Below are 15339 nucleotides of genomic sequence, written 5' to 3'. Positions count from 1 at the left end.
TTTGGGAAATGGTATACATGGTGAAATTAACTAACTTCGTCGGAGAAGACAGATAAAAATGGAGCAAGTTTATTGGAAAAAAAATGAGTTTATTTGTTTTGAGATTTGGAGGGACCAGAGGAGGGAGAAGAAAAACGAGAAGCCCAGTTAGACAACTGAATCCCCATTGCTCAAGTAGCTGGACATCATTGGGTGCCGCCCAGGCAGTCTTGAGATGTAGCTGAATATTGTGTTACCAGTTTTGTAGCTCTCTTCTCTGGTCTTGTGAGTTTTCCAAAGACGAATCAATTTTGTTACACCCATATTGCACAAGGAACATCCTGAGTCAGCATCAATGAATTTAAAAGCGCTGCATCATTTTCATTAGAAATATTGCCAGTCCAAATTTTCTTTGTCTCTGCTAACCTCCTTAATGGAATTTGTGACTCGTTTCTTTTTCCTGGTGTTTTTTTTTGGGGGGGGGAGGGTGATACTTGGACTTCAGTGGAATGTACAGAATCAGACTATACTTCAAAAAGAATGGAACTAAATCTTAACTAGTTCAATTTGTCTCAATCTTGCAATCTTGGCAATTCTGTCTTGTGGCTGCCCCATTTAGGTGAGCCATATTTTTTCCACTTTTTGAAAATACAGCTCTCTATCTCCTTTCCATGAATAAAAAATCTACACTGCAACTGTCCTTTAGCTGAACTGAAGACACAGCTGGCAAACACAGTTTTCTTTCTGAATATTCACGGAATTCCATTTCTGCTTTACTGTCTCTCTTTTAAAGGGGGAAAAAAAAATCAGGTGTTAACGGTAACACAAGTGCCTGCTAATGATAGCCTGGTATACCAATCACATCCAGATGTCAGTTCCATTATAATTTCCATCCTTTCTTCCGTGGGGTTCCACTGCCCTGCTGCTTTGCAATAAAGAAAGCTTTTTTCACTTTTATCTCATTGAAATGTGTTGCTCTCCCCAGGATGCTAAAAATCCTTCATGCTGAATCAGACAGAGCTAAGTTGCTTGTACTTTGCACTAAAGCCCCAGTGACATTTTTAAGGTTGGGCTATCTTTTTGACCTTGTTCAACAAGCACACTTTTCTTCTAGGAGATTTGATAAATGAGCATTTTAACAAGCCTTGAAAATAAGTGCAGAAAAGTCAGTAGCCCATTACAATCTTAACTGGTCCTCCTGTCCACACAAATCTTTGCTAAACAACTGTGGTGTAAATAATACAGTTTTGTAAGACTTTACCTGGAGCCTATTCATACCTGGCACTAGTGACCAGGTGAGTAGTATTTAGTACGTCTGGTTTTTATATAGCATGGAGAAACATCTACCAGAAACAGTTGTAAAGATTTGTATTCTTGTCTATTACCAGGGAGATTACTAAACAATCATTGAGATCTGTTTTGAGGGTTTTGTGAAATACTGGTAACAGGTTTCCTTGAATTGTGTTCTTGGCCTTTCAGGTTGCATGATGGTAAAAGAAAGTGTTATATGTCTTTTTGCTGCCCTACCCCTAAGGAATATGGAATCGGTGCTCACTCAACACTGCCATGGTGTACATTATTATATAAAGTGCCAGTACATGGTTTAATTGCTAAAATTAAGTTCTCTGATGATCATATCACTGTGTGCTGCATGTGCCCAGTTCTGTGTTAAATGATTTGTGGCTTGTGGGGAGGATCATGACATTTGTGTCATTTCGTTTTTATAATGGATTTGAAACTAGTCCTCTTGCAACCTTTTGACCATTGATAATTAGTTGATGGGCTTGTGAGAGAATATGCTTCCCAGTGGAGCATGATTAATTGCCTTCATTTCAGGGGTTGTTTTTTTGTTCTAATTATTGAATTGGTATTTTCATGGAGAATATTAACTATGAGCTGTAAAACACTGGGCAAACTTTGGCTGCAGCTCATGATTTCTCTGGAGAGAGCCAAACCATGAGCCTTGGTTTGGATGACACTTAAGCAAAACCATGGCTTAGCTCAGCAGAACAACCAAAGCAATGACCACCCCTGCAGGATCCTGCACACTTGCTCATTCATGCTAAGCCATAGTGTTACACGTGAATGAGATCAGAGGACATTTAAAGGAGTGTATTTCCTTTGTCAGGTAAATGCCTGAAATGTGGTATTTTTGAAAATTTTGCTTCACTGCAGAGTCTTTGGGCCTGTCTACATCATGATCTCCCTCACACACTTCTTCTACACATGGTGAAATCACACATACACACACACACACAGAGAGAGAGAGAGAGAGAGAGAGAGAGAGAGATACCAGAATGATTCAGTTCATTGCTTTCCCATTTTCCTTTGGTTAAAAACTACCATGAATTGACAGGATGCCATTATTTCAACATTTCATTTTAAATTACTGAAACAACCGTGTGCAATTAAAGGACAGACAGTGCCCATTTGCTATTTATTAATAATTCAGGGACATTTTAGAGGTGTTTAATTGTTTTTAGGAGAAGAAAAAGTTGTGAGTTTAGCATTAAGCATTAGTGTGTCCAGATCTTTCAAGCATTCTCAGCAGATTCCATTATAGTACAATGTCTTGGGGTCAAATAAGGCCACAACTTTGATTGATTACAAATGCAGAGGTTTGGCCTAGGCATTGGGTTTAACCAGACCCCTAACGTGCCTGCTGGAAGTATTTCTGGTAGGATCAACACAGAAACACGGGAGTCTTGTGACGTACATCAAATAGGAACACCCCCATGGGATCACCGCCAAGGAGTTTCTGAACAACTCCTTCCGGATCCCTTTAACGAGATACCCTTTCCTTCAAAGGGACAGGCAGATGCTACAACCTCCCCTCTGACCAAGACTAAGACTCAATTCCTAAACTGCCAAAGGTTTTGACGATTGCTATGAGGTAGGCAAAATCACCAGGCGAGAGCCAATTGGCCTGGTGCAAAAATTCCTACCTGGTCCCAAATATGGCGACCAACAATGTCCATAGCAAGGTCAAGCACATAACAAGCCTCATACAAGGGAGGGAGAGAGGGAGGGAAATCCTACTGGATATGGAGGCAGGGGCAGGCCAATTTATATTCCCCAGGAGTGGACCCAAGTGAAGCCTGTAGACCCAGATGGATCTGCCCCTTGGAATGTCCTGCCCCCAAGCCTGCTTGCAAGAGGTGTCCCTCACTGGATCCTCTTAGGGGAGGCAGCGCTGGCCTGCAACCCTAATGCACCAGCTATCAGTAAGCGGACTCCTGGCACCTTTTCCTATTATACAGGATAGAAAAGCATTGTTGTGTCTATGAAAATTGAGAAAAGAGCTCTTTCTAAATACTAGTAAAAATAATTTTAAAGAGCTAGAGAATACCCAACAGGCTGTGTAGACTTGGCACTTCTCTGATAGTCTTTTAATTCCTGCCAGGCAACATCCCGTTTTGGAACAGAGTGGAGGAAAATAGCACAGTAGGAAACTGAATGCAGGCAGTGTGTTTTTAACGGCCGTGTCAGCCATTTATCATAATTCACTTATCGCTAGTACTGGATGTTATGTTTAACGCAACCAATTTAAACACAAGCTAATCTAGTTTGGTTTCTTATCTACAATTTCCTCTAACATTGGCAATAACGACAAAGTATTCTACAACTTCTGCTCTTTTTTCCATTAATGCAACACTACCATGACCTATGTTTCTCTCTCTTTCTCTTTCATATATGGTTTCCTTTTCCCTTGATTCAGCACTGGATTAACATCAAGTTCTAAACAATAAATTGTGAAACCCAGACCCTCTGCTGTCGAGCTAATTGTTATTAATGAGGTAGCAATCTAAAAGGAAACTGAACAGAAGATGAGCCAGAGGCAAATGCAAAATGATTATAGCAACTCTCCTTGACTGCCTAGTTTCCTACAGGAAAAGTAGTTGCGTACAATTCCCACAGAGCTTTGCATGGCAGATAACTCCTGAATACAGTTAGAATACTGTCAAGGTTGATAAATTGGTTTAGTATTGCTTCACCTTTGCAATGGGAAACGAGGCTCACAATAGACCTCTTGACAAGAAATAACTTTTCCGACTGTACATTTGTCAAAGTGGAAGCAACTCCTAATAATGTTTTACTTGGCAGTTTTGTGACTGTGGAGATATTAAGCTGTGACAGTATGTCCTGCACAAGGCTGTTAAAAGCTGTTACTTCTTCCTGGAAGTATTTCTGAAAATCGTCCAGCTGTTGGTTCTGTCAATACTTTCTGATCAGAATCTTGCATTCTGCATTGTAAATCTGTCCTTTGGAATATTTCTTATAAAGCTCACAGTTTGAGAAGATAAGCCTCAGTGGTGCAGGCCAGATCCATCTTTTTTCCCCTGTAATGTAAATTTTATGGATTGTTGTACTCCCAAGCCAGCATGGATTCATATCCGTTTAAATGAAGCCAATGGTTGCCAATTTTGTTGGGCCCAGGGGTACATTCAGATTTCTGAGAACGTTGTGGGCACCACTCACAAAATGGCCACTGCAGGGTATGACCTAGCACAAAATGGTTGCCACAAGGAGTGGCTTGGTTTAATTTTAGAATGATCCCTGCTGTGGTACAGGCAAGATGCTGCTGCTGTTGATGTCTCTGTTCTGTGTCTGCACAGTGCTCCCCCACCCATAAACTTGAGAGCAATTCCTTCTGCAGAATAGGCCACAGAAACATAAGGATAAAGATTATGTCTTTGCACAGTACTCCTCCCACCCATCCCATCAGCCTGAAAAGAACCCCAGCTGTGCGAGGCAGCAGAAACATTATGTCTCTGCCTCTACACTGTGCTCCCCCCACCCCCACTTCAATCAACTTGAGAACAGTTCTGACTGGAGCAGAAAGATGGTGGTGGGGATGGGGATAAGGATAAGAAGTGTGTCTGTCTCTGTGCTGTGTTCCCCCACCATCAAGTTGGGAGCAATTCTTGCTATGGTAAAAGGTAAAGGTACCCCTGCCCGTACGGGCCAGACTTGCCAGACTCTAGGGTTGTGCGCTCATCTCACTCTATAGGCCGGGAGCCAGCGCTGTCCGCAGACACTTCCGGGTCACATGGCCAGCGTGACAAGCTGCATCTGGCGAGCCAGCGCAGCACACGGAACACCGTTTACCTTCCCGCTGGTAAGCGGTCCCTATTTATCTACTTGCACCCGAAGGTGCTTTCGAACTGCTAGGTTGGCAGGCGCTGGGACCGAGCAACGGGAGCGCACCCCACTGCGGGGATTCGAACTGCCAACCTTTCGATCGGCAAGTCCTTGGCGCTGAGGCTTTAACCCACAACGCCACCCGCGTTCTCTTGCTATGGAGAAGGAAGCAAGAACAAGAAAGGCTGACATCTTACTCCCTGTGATTTAAAACAAAGCCCCTTGAGAGGCCAAACAACTGTCCTCCCCACAAAAATAAATCTTTAAAAAAGTAACAGCACTCACTCCTTGCCGCAGTCTTTTCCACTCATACAAATTGTGAAGCTGAAGCTTAGCCTTCCCTCATCCTATGCACCTGGAGTGGAAGTGGTGGGCTCTTCTAACTCAAAAAATTGCTGCGTGCAGGAAGGTGGTTCTAGTTTAATACATTTTAGCCTGGTTGCACTGGCCATCTCCAAGGCCACCAAGGAAGGCATTCGTGGGTGCAGGGTTGGCAACCTCTGTGTTAAGCTATTAATGCCACACATCAGTTCAATTATTTGTGAAAATGACAGGTAATTGGGCTTGTAAAAATCGGTACAAGCATTGAACATGAACTATAGATGGGAATGCTATGGTAACATTGCGTTCTATTTTATTGATGCTCTAGGGATTAAAACAATAAACAAAAGAGAGAGTAAAAATAGATTGGGAGGATAAGTGCAGAGCCGTCATTCATCATTCAGGTTTTTTTTAATGCAATCTTTGTTCATAATTCTGGTATTTGATAAACATTCCTGAGAAAATTTAATTATTCAGATGTTACAGATATGGCACAGAAGTGAGTTCCCTATGTACAGCCAAATCTCTAATGCAGCTCACAAAAATGTTCACATGATTGATTGTGTCAGGGGTCATAATTTGATCATGATGAAGAAAAATCTAAATTCCCAGCTTGTTCATGTCTTTAGAATCCTGCCTGGCGGGTGGCACAGGAAATGATCGGAAGTTGGGAAATGGCAGAGGCAGGGAAAGGGTCAAGTACCTCTTTCACTGTCACTAGCAACTTCTCCATTCTATAGGTCAGCATTAGACCACATGTTTTATATGCAAAAGATCCCCATTCAACCCCTGGGATTTCTAGGTAAGGCTGTAAAAGCGCCCTATATGAAACTTTGTTGAGCTGGATCAGGCTTCCTCAACCTCGGCCCTCCAGATGTTTTTGGCCTACAACTCCCATGATCCCTAGCTAGCAGGACCAGTGGTCAGGGATGATGGGAATTGTAGTCTCAGAACATCTGGAGGGCCAAGGTTAAGGAAGTCTGAGCTAGATGGACCAATGTTCTGACTCCCTGTTAAGCAGCTTTCCATTGGAAAGAAGGGGTATTGGACCAGAGTGGTTTATATAAAACATGATGGAATCATCAGAGGTATTGAGTTTAGAAGGATCCATTTCATGAAGTTAACTCTAGATCCATTCCGTAAGTGTTCTGCGTTACACCTTTTAGAAATCTTTTTTTCTGCTGACAACTTGCATGGATAGATACTCCACTAAAGTGACATAACAACAGTTGCAGATAAATCCATCCTAGGTTTTGTAACTTTTTGAAATTCCCAGTGTATTTGGCACAAATACAACTTTTCCATCATAACTGCTGCTACTTTGTTTTTTTAAATAAATTAGGGTTGTCCTGAAATATTATCTACTTATTTTTAAGATATAAGCACTTTAATGTCACCTAATTTTAACTACTGATGGAATGGGGTTTTGTTATGCTTTTAATTCCTAAGCAAGGGTCCATCTATGCCAGAACAATAATCTTATGTTAATTTCCCCTAAAAAGCCAGGCTGACAGGTCACATCAATCATGCAAAAGTCTGTGAGATCCAAGGCAGGCACTCCCTCCATCATCCATGAAAGAGTGGTCTGCTGAAAAATTCCCCCATGTTTTTTCAACCGTTCTTGATTGAATAAAGAGAAAAGAAATTGCATTAAAAATTACCAAAGGGGAGAGAAAAATTTTGATGAAATTATCATGGGTTGGATGCAGGCTTTGGTTGCACTTCCTTTATTTTTGAGGTGGCTAAGGGGTGTTTGTGGGTGTCCTTTCATTCTGTAAATCATCTATGCTGTGGTCTACACTTTGCAGCCTTCTTTGGTGCCTACCCTTCAATTAAAGCCCAGGAGGAAGACATAATGAATCCACAGCTCTTCTCATGAGGCTTTTTTTGAGATCAGGAAATGTGGGCAACAAGGAATACTGGTAGAGTGCTCGAGAAATGCTTACTTGAAAGGAAATCACACACAGAACTCTCAAACACTTTGAAACTATTAGGTAAGCAGTGGACGACAGGAGTGCCTGGTGTGCTCTGGTCCATGGGGTCACGAAGAGTCGGACACGACTAAACGACTAAACAACAACAAATAAACCCCCATCACTGAAATTGTAAACTGTCCTTGAAAATGAGGCAACCCCCCCAAAAAAAACAACAACCCAGAAGCCCCTTTCATAGAGAGAAAAACTTATTTGTGAAATTAGGAGACAGATTTTAGCACAGTACTTCCATGAAGTTCCTATATTGCCCTCCCAAGAAATAGCATTCTTGCATGAATAACAATGTACAAATTCACTCTGACAATGAATCCCACTCAAAAAACCAGAGAGGTATGAATCCTGGAACTGCAGAGAAAAGTGCAATTATAACATTATAGCAATGTTCTGAAAGGGCACCCATACATGTTTTCCTTGTGAGATTTACTGGTGAATATTTTGGTGCCTCGACTAACTGATGGTAACCGAAGCAATGCACAGTTTGTGGAAGTCCTGTTTGGAACGTATTCATCTTCATTATTGCTGGGGGTTTTTTTAATGCTACACAATCGGCAAGGGGCCCAGTGACCGCCAACAAACAGGCTGCCAACATGTATGGCTGGGCGTCTGTGCTCTTGTCCTGGCTGCTGTTTTTGTAAAGAGCTGCCAGGATTCCGATGGAGCAGCAACAGCTCTTTGTGTAGGGAAAGCTAGCTCTGATTGGCTTTGTCACGGCTGGCTGCCAGTTTCAAATCAACCAATAATAATAGCAATCTCAATTTCCATATTATATAATTATTTGTTATTTCCCTCTCTACCCCCATCCATAGGGCTGAAGCCCTTTATCAGACAGACCATGGAGACTGGCTTTTGTATTCCTGACGCTTCCCCCAGTGTAGTAATTCATAGGTGACGGGGAGCAGCATTAGTAGATATAGCAGATAGGTCTTGTTCTTCACTTTCCCCCTTCTATTGGCCTCTTATGCAAAAGTCACTTTATTTTTATTTTTCCAGAGACTCGATATACATAGCCGATCCTATACCATTCAGATGGACTTTGGATTCTTCCTCTGGGCTCAGCCTGTGAGGATAATTTTGCCGAAAAGCTCCTTTCTGCCTGAAGCCCATATCATCCTGCTAATATCTTAAATTTCTACTACTTAAGTCTTGCCTAGATGCTGAATGTAGGGTTTTGTTAAGGGTCAAAAGCAGTGTGGGTGTGCCTTGCCCAGGAGCAGATATCTGTTTCTTCCTGTCTTACAAGAATAATGTAATAAACTCTCTATCCTTCCCCCTTATCTTCAATATGGGCATATGGAGCTCCTTTATTACCTCATTTCCCTTTTGTTATACTGTTGCAGAAATGTGCACTATATAAAAGGAGTCCTTAAAAGTTAATTAATATGTATGGTTCCATAAAAAAAAAAATGTTCCTTAAGCTACATTTTTAGTGCATCTCAGATGCTTTAGTTGAAATAAAGTCACCCCATCCTACTTCATGGAATAATTCATTCATATACTTTCAGCTTCAGATTTCACATGCTCATCTCCTGTTTATTGTGAGGTTATTTATTTCAAAACAAAATGTTCTGAGTGGATCTGTGCTTTCTTTGGTAACTAGTGAATATGGCACTGATGTCAGCTGAGGAAATCAGTGTCAAGGACAGGAAAGGCCAGAATTTGAATGGCTCTGTTGCTTCAAAATAGGAAACAGCTTGAGTTCTTTTAAGGTGAAGAGAATTTGCATTAGTTAGCAGTGACACTCTGTGGTCACCAGTATAGGCTAAAGGACCTATTGCCCCATTGGTGGTCACATGAAACTTTTATAAGCAGGAGTGAGCGAATCTGTGTGCACTTGGAGAGAAATGGGTGGTGATAAATGTTTAATGTTCATTGTGGAAACACTCGCTGGTTCTTATATTTTTTCTGATTTCGTGATTACCAACAATATTTCTGTTGTTCATTTGGTTTCTATTTCACATACCTATCAAACCAGTATTTGCACACTGGAATACGTTTATAATGTCAAGAGTGGCCTTTGTCATCCTAAACACCTGTTTGGATGAAAATCAATGAATTTAAATTTGATGCTTTAAATTATATACACACACATACACATGGTTTTTTTTTAAAAAAACACACACTAAGTTTCAGCTCTAAAAAGTTTCACTTGTTGAGATTAACCTGGTTTTAAAATGAATTTGTACGAAAAAACTATTGTTGTGGCTTTTGAAGCAATTTTTGTACTGCTTAATATGTAAAGTATGAATATATAAAAATGATAAAGTCTATATTGAAAGTCTCTTAAGATGGAATCATTCCTAACATTGACTTCAATGTCAAAGAGTGAACTATGGGACCCACTCTTAAATTAATAATAAATTTCACAAGAAAACAGTTATTTTCTGTTTATTACTGTGGGCTCCTTACTAGACCCAGAAACTAGCAAATCAACTAGAAACTAGCAAATCATCACAGGAATTAAGATTCCTGGTGATAAAGTGGGATATCAAATCCAAACTCTTCTTCTTCTAACTACCTGAGCTCTTCCATGTGTTAAGAACTGGACTCCCCCCCCCCTCATATTTCTGACTCTCGCCAACCAAAAGCATGGCCAAGTCACTTTCTATATTGTAGAGAAATGCTGTTTTGTCCAGTACTACCTACTATGCTTTGCTTATGAAAGATTTTTTGACATTTGTTACAATCCCATGCATATTTTTTCAGAAGTAAATTTCACTTTGTTTACTTGGAACTTCTTTCTAAATAAGTGCATATAATTACAGGCTTAGCCTTCAAGTATCAAACTGTGCCTCATTTGAATGTGCACTACCTCTTCCACACTCCATCTTAAAACTTACCTAATGCAGAAATGAATTGTTTTATTTATTTATTTATTTATTTATTTAAGCAGGGGTTGGAGGGCCATCTGTCATGGATGCTTTAGCTGAGATTCCTGCATTGCAGCGGGTTGGACTAGATGATCCTTGGGCTCTCTTCCAACTCTACAGTTCTATGATTTGTATATATTTATAGCCACCTTTCCTCCAAGGAGCTCAAGGTGGCATATATTGTTCTCTTCATCCCCGTTCTATCTTAACAAAAGCCCTGTGAAGTAAGTTAAGCTGAGAGACTGTGATTTGCTCAAGGTTACTCAATGAACTTCATGGCTGAGATGAGATTTGAACTCTAGTCTCCCAGGTCCTAGTCTAACAAACTTTTTTTCTCTTCCCACTTCTCTCCCTATGTTGTAAAATAAAATCATACTGTAACGTATAATTCATGAGATCCAAGTTACGTATCTGTGTTGCTTTGGAAATGCTTTAACGTCTACTACCACTTAGGACTGCAGGTGATCCTTTTTCTTTAGCTCAAATATACCGCTAATTGCTTGGCAACTCTGAATTCTTCCCTGTCTGAATTCTTCCCTGTCTGTAATATAAAAGGTAAAGGGACCCCTGACCATTAGGTCCAGTCGTGGCCGACTCTGGGGTTGCGCCGCTCATCTCGCTTTATTGGCCAAGGGAGCCGGCGTACAGCTTCCGGGTCATGTGGCCAGCATGACTAAGCCGCTTCTGGCGAACCAGAGCAACGCACAGGAACGTCGTTTACCTTCCCACTGGAGCGGTACCTATTTATCTACTTGCACTTTGACGTGCTTTCTAACTGCTAGGTTGGCAGGAGCAGGGACCGAGCAACAGGGATTTGAACCACCGACCTTCTGATCGGCAAGTCCTAGGCTCTGTGGTTTAACCCATAGCGCCACCCTCGTCCCTTGTCTGTAATATAACAAATAACTATTGATTCATTAAACTTTCTGATTTAGCAACATGGGAATTCTCCTCACTATCTTATTTCCCTCTTTAAGACTGCATCCTGTTCTTAATAATATATGATTGATGGAAAACTGTGATGGACAGCAGAGCCAGACCAGAGTCTGGAGATGCTGTCCCCCTGAAATTCCACCATAGTGCTGGAGCCTCTCTCTGATGGGCTACAGAGTCCACTAGCCACAGAGGGGGCAGGAACAGCACTTTTGGGGGAAAGAATAAAAGGAGCAGTTTCTGAGTTGGAGAGAGTTAGATAGGGCTGGATTTAAGATGAGAGATAGGGCTGGATTTAAGAAGAGGAATAGGATTTGATTTGAGATGTTAGACAGGTTTCAGGTTGGGAAATAGGGAGAACTGGTTCTGACTCTGGTCTGGCTCTGCCGTCCATCACAAAAAAACATTTAGGGAACAAAGCCCAGTCATTATCGAGCTGGCTGGCGCCCTACACAGCCGTAGCATGGAATTGTTGCCTGAATGCAGAGAGGAAGTCAGTGGGTTCCAGAGTCTAGGGAAATAAGACAGTTTGTCTTTTATTTGTCAGATGGTTGTGATCCACACCTAATATAATCGCATGGAATCGCAGTGTGCACTTTGGCACCCTGTACAATGTCTGTGGCATGATGTCCTTGCAAACATCCTGATGCAGCTGGCATTGAGCTGAATGACTCTCAAAAGTTTTTATCTCACTCACAATTAACAAAGTGGCAAGCTTCCAGTGGGACCGCAGAGAATATTTGCAGAAACAAAAAGATAGAGTTACAAGACATGTTAACTTCACAAGATCAGTGTATACTAAAATACTTGGGGTGCTTTTCAAATATCAAATATATAGGCATAGGAGCAACAATCAGCAGCCGAACCTGTCCAAGCATTTGGATTGGACTCTCTCTTCCTCTTAGGGTGCTGACGCCACATTCTCTATAGACCCCCACTCCCCTTCATTCTGCCTCTCTCCCATTGAATCTAATTTTTCATTCCCCCATGCCCCATAACATCCCACACTGGGGTTTGTGGGACTTGAAAATATTATAGCAAGGGGTAGATACCCATGAGTGGTTTTGGACTGGGAGTATTTAAGGAAGCTCTGGCATTCATTATGTTTAATCTGTTTATGTTTATTATCATAATGGCTATCAGTATAATGAGTGCTGTTTGAGAAATATTAGCATTAGCTGCCGTAACTATGTGTGCACTATACCAGCCTCTGGCACAATGACATTTGATTCCCTTCTGTTCATTTATTGGGACACATTACAATGATGCCGTAGAATTTGCTAGGAGTGTTGTGTTACGGAACATCTTGTCTCCGAATTCAAACCCATAATTCTTTGATAATGGTAATTTTTTTCTTCTGTCTCCCCTGTTCCTATCCCTTCTTCCCCCCAGCTACCCATTTCCTATGATGTTTAGCAGCTGCAGCAAGAAAGACCTGGAAAGCAGCTTGGAGAAAGGAGTGGGGATGTGCCTATTCAACCTGCCTGAAGTTAAGGAATCTTTCGGTGGCCCAAAGTGTGGGAATGGCTATGTAGAAGAAGGAGAGGAGTGTGACTGTGGGGAACCTGAGGTAGGACTGTCTGTCATGACTGCTTTAAAAGGAGACTCGAAATTTCAATTTAGAATATCAAGACATATCAGTCCTTAGGCACCACTATTCTCTGGTCTCGGTATTCCTTGAATGCTTGTCTAAATACAAAACCCATGCAGTGTTTTTGAAAAGTCTGCAGGCTGCTATTCTGGTACTCTTCCTCAGCCAAGAAGAGCCTGCTGTATGTTGTGCCCAGCATGCTGAAATATACTCAGAGCCGAGTGTGAATTTAATGCACTTTATTCAGCTCATAGTAGCAATGAATGAAACTTTCCTCAAAATGTCTAGCTATATATACATTGTTTACACAATGGGCCCCGCGTGATTGGCTAATTCCAGGCTGCTCCTGTAGGCCAATCAGGTTGCGGATTCACCTCCGTCAGGAGCCTGATTGGTTGCTCCTGCAGACCAATCAGATTGCTGATTCACTTCCACCTGGAGCTGGATTGGGTGGCTCCGGCGGGCCAATCAGACTGCTGCATTCTGGATCCTATTGTTCTAGGATTCAGCTCAGTACATAACACATGCCCAGTGAAAAGGCTTGGAAAGGGAGAAACCTTATGCCAACATCCCTTCTTCCTTTTCCATGGCTGCCCAAGACAAAGAAAGTGACTGCTCCTCTGACTTCATTCTGCCAGGGAAGACACCTACCCTTCCTTCATTTAGATGTCGGCATTAAAAGTTGATACTGTATTTCTCTCCCAGATTATCATAACTAAATATACCAGAGAATTATGGATTTGTCTTCTCCTGTAAGCATAGAGTTATATGCATAATAGACTGAAAGACATTGAAATAGCAAGAAATTGCATAGCTTTCCCATACAGTTTATTGAATTGATCAAGCCATAAGGATTTCCTGACAGCATACTCATTCCTCTGGGTAGCAAAGCATGAGAAGTAGGTTTATCTGCTACTTTAAAGTCAATAGAGTATCTGTAGCTTTCACATTCATTCTAGCCCAGTTATCTTTCACTTTTTCACTCCTCAGTGTTACTGATACCTTTTAAAGTAGAAACCGCTTAATATTGCCATGAAGCAGTTTGAACTGTGGCTTCTTCCTTTGTTTTGTTAAATTCCTTAGAAAATGGTAGCTCAGTTGTGATTGGTTTTAGTTCCAGTCTTCCACTGTAATCTATGTGGTACCAGCATATCCAGTACATTAATTTTGCATTAGCTATGTAATTTAAATTGGATCAGCACATCAATACCACTCTAATCTTTGAGTGCATCATGTTGTTCTGTGTGTAACTCTACATGAAGTTTGCATACAAAGCTGTTTTTTATTAGCCAGTGCAAGGGTTGAGGACTTTTCTTCTATGAGGGGTTGTGACCCGTGGGAAAAAGTCAGTCAGGAGCTAAAAAAACAATGTTGGGCAGAGTCAGAGCCAAAGGTGAAGAGAACAAGAATACATTTAACGTGTCACCTGCAAGAGAATTCTGCAATGCAAATTTTATGCGAGGAAGATTTGCTAACTAGTGAAATGTCAAAAGCTAAATATAACCAACTCCCCACATATTAGAGCCACAATAGTGAATTATTGGTTTGCCTCTCTAGCCATGAGATATTTTATTCAGTTTGCATTTTTCTGACTTTCCCACTCCTTCTCATATTCTGATCTTCCCATCTCTCTGCCTAGATAAGAGACCCTGTCTGCCTGTGGGGTAGCTGTACTTGGTGTCCACTTCACAGCCACCATGGGTGGAACAGAAGGATGAGGAAGGGGGCAGAAATGCTTGCTCTGTACAGCCTCTCACTCACCCTTCAGGTCTCACTGATACTGTCTTTCAATTGATTGCATTTTCTCACTTGCTTCAGAGGGGGACTTCTTTATATTTTCTCTGTTCTCCTTGGCTCAGTGCTGCATCATTTATACCTCCATCATGATGTTAAGGCTTAGGTGAGAAGAACACAGGCTACAGTCTAGGCCAGTCGGTAGGGGGAGCCATCAGAGTGCTTTGATGCCATATGTCAGATGGAATTTGGTCATGGGTCACATCTACCCCCAGCGGTATACCTAGGGTCCCTTGTACCTTTGACAAAGAGCTGTATCAGTACCTCCCGCCAAGAAAAAAATCACTTTACTGCAATAGCTGCATTAGAAATGACTACATTTTCCATGACCCTAGTACTCAAAACCTTGGCAAGCCTTGTAAACTGGAGTACAGGCTAGGTTCTCAAGTATTTTGGGGTGTGACTTATTTATTTTTAAAAGGCAAATTTTCCAGTGGGTTGTCAGTCCAAAATACTTACAAAATAATGCTCCCTCTGCATGTGCCCCAATCAATATATAGGGCATGTTGTTGATACAGTCATAACTCTTGTTACGTTTGCTTCAAGTTGCGCGTTTTCAGGTTGCGTCCCGCGGCGACCCGGAAGTACTGGAAAGGGTTACTTCTGGGTTTCGCCGCATGTGCAGACGTGCAAAATGATATCATGCACAGAAGAAGTGAATCGCGGCACACGCAGACACGGGTTGCGTTCTGCTCATGTTGCGAACGGGGCTTTGGAA

General features: G+C 41.7%; 1 protein-coding gene across 6 annotated transcripts in view; it reads left to right on the top strand.

The window, feature by feature from the left end:
- The window catches only part of ADAM12 (ADAM metallopeptidase domain 12), a 189768-nt gene that overhangs the window by 130838 nt on the left and 43591 nt on the right, over positions 1–15339 (top strand). For all 6 annotated transcript variants that reach the window (XM_083439608.1, XM_083439605.1, XM_083439604.1 and 3 more), the window contains one exon: positions 12629–12806. In XM_083439608.1, the coding sequence (XP_083295734.1) occupies positions 12629–12806 (178 nt within the window). The remainder of the gene's footprint in view (positions 1–12628; positions 12807–15339) is intronic.

The sequence above is a fragment of the Podarcis tiliguerta genome (assembly GCF_965153285.1).
Source record: "Podarcis tiliguerta genome assembly, chromosome: 5".
Lineage (NCBI taxonomy): Eukaryota > Metazoa > Chordata > Lepidosauria > Squamata > Lacertidae > Podarcis > Podarcis tiliguerta.
Note: the sequence above shows the minus strand (reverse complement) of the source record. Positions and strands in the feature narration are given on the sequence as shown.